Source organism: Papilio polytes, unplaced genomic scaffold (genome assembly GCF_000836215.1).
Source record: "Papilio polytes unplaced genomic scaffold, Ppol_1.0 DF824135.1, whole genome shotgun sequence".
Classification (NCBI taxonomy): Eukaryota; Metazoa; Arthropoda; class Insecta; order Lepidoptera; family Papilionidae; genus Papilio; species Papilio polytes.
The window spans coordinates 2,228,747-2,235,687 of NW_013525069.1; the positions used below are offsets into that span (position 1 = coordinate 2,228,747).

The 6,941-nt window shown below is 38.1% G+C and overlaps 1 protein-coding gene across 3 annotated transcripts in view; it reads left to right on the forward strand.

The window, feature by feature from the left end:
- Positions 1 to 6,759, forward strand: part of LOC106099364 (probable aquaporin NIP4-2) — a 53,200-nt gene extending 46,441 nt beyond the window's left edge. The window contains exons 3-6 of one of the 3 annotated variants that reach the window (XM_013277892.1): positions 11 to 209; positions 2,938 to 3,308; positions 4,798 to 4,982; positions 5,514 to 6,759. In XM_013277892.1, coding sequence (XP_013133346.1) covers positions 11 to 209; positions 2,938 to 3,308; positions 4,798 to 4,982; positions 5,514 to 5,731 — 973 coding nt within the window. In that variant the 3' untranslated portion in view covers positions 5,732 to 6,759. Of the gene's footprint in view, positions 1 to 10; positions 210 to 2,937; positions 3,309 to 4,797; positions 4,983 to 5,504 lie in introns of all 3 variants that reach the window. The other 2 variants (XM_013277891.1, XM_013277893.1) reach the window with 2 other exon arrangements.
- The last annotated feature ends 182 nt before the right edge of the window (positions 6,760 to 6,941 follow it).

The window sequence follows — 6,941 nt, forward strand, 5'->3', positions numbered from 1 at the left end:
TTGTGTACAGTGTAAGTGTGCCGGGATACGCAGGCAGCCTCGCAGCGTCTCTACCAGGCGGTGGAGCTGCGGCGTGGGAGCGGCTAGGTGCTGAACTGTTACTATCAGGGCTGGTGGCCGCTGCGCACTTCGCTGGGATGGAGCGTCGCTGGACCGGCGCTACGCCAGCACTCCTCGGAGCCGCATACTGTGCTGCTAGCTTTGTATCCGTAAGTCTATTTTGTAATAACGTCAATCTTGGACGAACGAGCACGATTATACAGAAGCTGCTATTAAGTTTTAAAAGTAGCGGCTGTCTTTGTTGAGGTGCCAATAAATGGTGTGTTTACCCGACTTCAGCATGGTTACAGCCAGATTATTTACACAAGTATAAACAAATATTATACAAATTTATGTTTTCTATGTTTAAAATAAAATTACTGTTCATAAATCTCGTAAGTCACTTCAGAAATTATAATATCAAACTCGGAGAGTTCTCTGAATATTCTTAGAATGAATTATATCACAAGGTTTAATAAAGCTCTGTTTAATAAAAGTAAAAGGAATAATTAACATGAAAAATGTTTGGAATTAACTATTTTAAAATTAATATTAAATTACATGATAAATTGCCAGTAAGTTCTTTCTTCAAATTTCTTGTTCAGTTGTAAGTGGCGTGGAAACATTAATTACATTTGAGATTGTAACTCGGAGAATTTTGTTATCTTGCTCTCAAACATTACTTAAATAAGAAATCTACAATAATTTTACAAAACAGTTAATAATTATATTTAACGGTCAAGTAAGAAGTTAATTTAATTAAAACTCAGAATTATTCATTAGACGTGATCGAATCAGTAACATTTATTGGGTCTAACAGCTTTATGTGGATACGCCCTCTATAAATCGTACCCGGACTGGCTTGTTTTACGAGTTTCTGTTGAGTCTAATCGGTCCTGGCATACTGCCTACAATAACCTTTACAATACCCAGACATATACCGTCTGAGCTTAGGATACCTAAAGGAATAAACTCTGATTATATTCTGTGAATTCTATGATGTAAGATCTAACATATTTTTATAAAACTGCGAACATGAACTAAAACTTTCTAGAATAATCAAGTAGGCAGTCCACAACATGCGTTACATATAGGACTATTTTATAGGCCGTAAAATATCGGCCATTGCTTGAATCATAAGTAGAACACTGTATGGCGATCCGATTCATCGAGGATTATACTGAAGCTAGGGTTGCCACTCGTCAGAAAATGACGACATTTTCCTGGATACATAAATATGGTTCTGGGTATTTTTGATCCCCCACCACTTGACCCCTAAACCAAAAAAGGCCATCGTCTTTGACACGAACTCTTCTGGCGTACATATATACTGGCTACAGTTCGACAACGATGTGAAAAATTACATTGTCTTTATGTGGCGTAAGAATCAAAAGTGGATATGTTTTTTAAATCAGTGTAACAAGTGTGTTTACTGGTTGTGGATCTATTTATAATTAGACAACCCTAAATGATACTCTGACTACCTGCGTTTTGTAGCGGCTCCGGCGGCAGATGCTCGATTTGAGTTTTTTTTTCCGCTCCATCTGTCCATCTGTCGGAGTGAATGCGGTGTAAAAAATAATCGCGCGACTGTACAAAGATTCCTTCTTACATAACGTTTTACAATGTTTTGGTTAAATTCTGTATATTGATTTATTATGCCTTCAGGTGTGCGGGTGGATTTTAATATTGGATGTCAATCATATCAAAATCTAGTGTGCTTTACGTAACAAGAATTTTTAATTAAATATGTCATAACCTTACGAACAGTTCACAATGCTCTCAAATCATCAAAACTATCGAAATCGTGAATAACAGAAACAATAAATAATTTATACTTTCCAAGAAAATTGTGACAATTAAACCCTAAAGTCACATTTCAAAATTAATTACACCTATACCTACCTACAATAGTTTACGCCCGCGGCGTTGTCTCCGTCACAGAACGTTTCAACCACAACAATAACTCTTTGTCCGCCTTTTAATTACCAGACATTACTCGACTTCAATGGAGAAGGATTTAAGCCATCTCATGGCCTGCGGCATGGCTTGAGAGCTATTCTGCGTCAAGACCCTAGCATTTCAACTTGTTACCAGAATTCAAGACGAAAGCATCCAGCATAAATGCTATTAATACTTTTGTACTTCGACCTTTGAAGTATTTCAGCATTTTATACCTAAACACTGAATAGATCATAAGCTTTGGAAATAATTATAGCTTGGCTTCCATAGTAAAAAAATGACGACTGCATAGACAGATTTTGTGTAAAACAAAGCTGTTATAGTTTTAGAAGTAAAAAAAAATATTTAGTTAATCTCTAGTATACAAAGTTGTGTTATTTTAACTGCGATTCGTTACGTTCACTAACTATTCATTTACCTGTGAACTGCGAAACCCTCGTTTTCAATAAATCAAATGTGGCAACATAGCAGACGGACAAAACATTTATTGTGTAAGATTGTAGGGCACACGCAGCGCCCGCAGGTAGCCTGCATTTGTTACGTCTTCGTACCGAGTAATTGCACGGAGCCCTTTCAATGGAGACATTTTTTTTGAATCGCTCGCTCGTTTCCGTTTCTATATAAAAGGTAAAAATTGCTCGAAGCATGTTCCGTTAATTGTAGTCCTTGTGCTCATATGTATAAAGACGTGATTGGTTTGAGAGTGGGGATAGCAGGCTTTGTGCAGGTATAGTCTGATAGCAGCATTGTTCGATCAGACAGCTTTTGAATAGTTTACTTTGGAACAATCGGCGTCAGCGCTGTTCAATGCGCAGGTAAGATCGCCTGTCGATTGTCACATCGAACACGGAAATAAACTACGACATACTATAATGTACATATAATATTTAAAAATGACTAGTCATTAGAATTTAAAGACGATTTTTTTGATTTCAGATGCCATCATTAAACCCGGCACGTTCGCTTGGCCCGTCCTTCGTCTTATCTCGATGGGAGAGCCACTGGGTATGCTGGGTGGGCGGATTAGGCGGCGGGGTAGCATGTGCGTTACTTCACGAGTGGGGCACGCGACGGCCACGCGCCAACACCAACTCGCGGGCCTCCTCACCGAGGGACATGGACGAGTTGGATAAACCAGCATTCCCGACGCACCACTACCGACACGCGCCCTCCTACTGCTCGGCGACAGCACCGCGACCAGATAACACGGAGCCCCTGTACTCGGGCAGCAAGTCTCTGTACTGCCGCTCGCCGCCGCCCGCGCGCCACGCGCTGCACAGGTCAGCCGACGGATCGACATGTCTCACGTAACTATTGGTGTTGTGGCTCTTGTAGTTCGCGTAGTCAATAGACATTTAGTGTAGCTTCTAGTCTTTACAACTATTGCTTCTGGAGAACATGTTTTATAAATTTTCCTTATTACATTACGATCAAAGAATTGATTCTTTAATGGGTCTTTAAGAAACTGTCCATGGTCTTGTACCTGGTAAAACTAGATAGTTAGAGCTCAACAATAAATGGATATCGATTGCCTTTACGAAATCTTTGTGTAAGATTGGAATAAAAAGAGGTTGAGATCGATTAAACACAAAAAAGGAATGTTGCTATAAATACGGTCACAGTTGAATTGTGACATTTTATATAAATGTAGGTGAACAGTCTTTGACCGCGGGTTACTTAATACATTCGTAATCCTCTGAAATAAGCTTCCTCAGAACAAAACCGCAGCTGCGAATCTCAAACATCAACTGAATAAGCAAAAGAGTTTTCGCAAATTTAATAAGGTTCGCTTATCTTATTAGGATACGAATTTGAAACTAAATGGACAACGCGTAGATTTGAAAATACAATGAAACCAGTACATTCACAGTCTCTTAAGTAATTATTAAAAACATAATTTTAACCTATAACATAAATATACTGAATATGGTACAAGAAACGTATAAAATAATTTGTACACAGGAAACTGTAATTAACATTACTCACGAATGGAAAATATTTAAAACAATGCAAACAATATACGAGCCAGTTCGAGCTACGGACCGATTGTGTTCAATTTGTTATTTAAATTGCAAGTAATTAAAGTTAAAATGTACCGTTTAAAAATTTTACCACATAAGTTATATTTGGATATTATATTAAACTTTTCGTCCACTTTTGCGAACTAAGAGTACCTTATTAATACATGTAATACAGTATTGTTTCCAATCCAGCCAATTCTTGAAGTTATGGTCCAAAAATACCGTCTAAAACTCTTATTAAATCAAACAAGAATTCTCGTAGTAAATTAAGACGTTGTCAACAGGAGTTAAGTAAACGAGGTTCAAATAGCAACGCGACTTAGCGCATACGAGTAAGATTGAGGGTTGAGGAGTCGGGAGGAAGGAGTAAGAAATGAGCAAGAGGGTCCAATTAGGGCGGCACACGCGTGCCTTACACGAGCCGGCATTGATTAAACGACGCCAGAGAAAAACTTACGGCTTAATTAAACCATACTTTATTCGGCTCCTCGAGTGTACTGAATGCCATTTTATATAGTCATATACTAGCACATCACTACTATTTCACAAAGTTAGCTTTGTTATTTGATTACTAAAGTATATCAATGTACATTTTTAAATACAAAATTCATAAACATACAATTCTAAATTGACATTTGCATCAAAATAAAAAACTTGATAAAATCACAAATGTGGTAGACATGAGGCGATTTTTTAGGGCCAGGCATAGTATTAGTGATTTTCAACGTCCGTTCTTCAAAAGTAATGTAAGTTGTTTTCTTGTTGTTGTTGTTAGGTCGCAGTCGGTGTACAGCAAGGGCAGCAGCACAGCCGGAGCCGCTGCTGGAGCGCTGGGCGCGGCGCAGTCGCTGCTGCTGCGACCAGCCGCGCACGCCCTCGCGCTCAACCAGAACGCACACAATGCACAACGAGATCCCGCCTATGGGACCGCACCTAATGGTATCCGCCCCGGACCAGCAGGTAAGTTACTACACCGTGTCTTCTATACTCTTCAACATCACTAGCTCATTATACGTGAGTCTAGCTTTTCCTGTCCCAATAGGTTCCCTGTAAGAAATTGCTTATAGCAATAAGGCTGCCCTTGCGCAATTCTTGTTGCAGCTTAGTTGAAGTATACATATGTATAGTAATTCTGCGCAAACAGAATTAAATATTTGAACGGGCAATACGTCCCCAATGAGGGGATCGGGGCCTGCACTAATAAGGGGCGACTAGGCATAGTCAACCACGCTGGCTAGTAGGCCGCAGTAGCGGGTTAGTTGACTTCACACATATCTTTGAATTTTATTCGCCGATATGTGCAGATTGCATCACGATTTATTCCTTCATCGTAAGAACGTCGAGTAAATTATATTCCTTCACATAAATTTTAACGCTACATTAACTACCTTTTGCCTTAAAACTCTGTTAATCCATTGTCATCAAAATGAATTTATGCCTTCAACAGCTGTTTTGCTCACGGACTAATATTACATATTGTAGGTGCATCAGGACAAGAACGTCGTGAATCGGTGTACAGTTCGGGAGCTCGGCGCGGGCCTCTGTCGTCGGAGGACAGCGCGTACGGCAGCTACGCGGCGCACGGCACACTCACACACGGCACACACGCGCACGCCAACCACGCGAGCCACGCGGCGCACGCGCATGCGCACGGACACGCGACTCAGGCGCGCCCGTTCCGCGGCCCGCATCCACCTGAACATTACTAGCGACGCGCCTCGCAGCACAATATTGCGCTGCTGTTTGACGTTTAAGCGATTTCTGAATCGCGTGTGTTTGTGATGTGATAAATGTGAATATCTACTGAAAACACTACCAGTGAGTGATATTTTTAGTAGAAAAATGACTACTATCTCGAACATCTTCGAAACGTATGAACATTGTTGTAACCGAAATATTACGTAAGATGATCTCCACTAGTTAAAAATGACATCAATTTACTAAACTATATGTATGCCAAAGTGCTAGAATAATGAATATCTGTATTTAAACTGTAAAATAAATGTTAATAGCCTTAATTAAACATTAATATCTCCCAATTTCCTACGAATGTAACGGATCTTTTTGTACATTGTGATGTATTAATTAAAAATACTTTGAATAAATTGTTGCTTCCTACATATACTGTATTATTAACAACTTATTGATATTGTAATAATTAAAATTTATAAGGTATAGAATTGTTAAAATATCTTCCAGAAAACTAAACAAGTATACTTAGGGCCGCCGTACACGGATTGTTTCGATCACTGCAGTAGGCGTCCAGCCGACTGATTTTTTAACGACGATCGTAAATAGCGATCTATGTATGAAATTGTAACAGTGCGTGTATGTTGGTCTTTATAAGTTTTATTATAATTCTTATAATGCTGTTTGATTGTAAATGGTAGATTTTATAAATAGAATTTCTATAAAATTTTATATATTATTGTAAATATTTTAATGTTCGTAATGATGGCTTCAATTTATTTTATGATCAGTTTATATTATTCCAGTCCAGTTCTGGATTGTAAACACCAAAGGGGTTCCAATAATATAAACTGGTCGTAAGGTAAACTTAATTCACTTAAAAAAGAATACCTAGTTAGTTTCCACTCCGATAGACGTATACGAAAATATGTATACTATTAGTGTCAGTGAAAACTAACTATATACACCTTGACTAACTTATTGTGCCATATATTTTAAAATTTGTAAAATACTAGGTTATGATTAAAAGACTAAATTTGATATTTAAGTAATCTATAATATCATTTTCATACTTATTTCCTCATTTTAGTTAATTTTTATTTACAAGACAATTGTTTTTAATTCGATTCAATTTTATATTTCTAACGCATTACTCCACTAAATCTGAATAATTCAAATGGACAACGAATTAGGAAAATCTTTGAAATGTATTTTTTTTTTTTTTTTTTT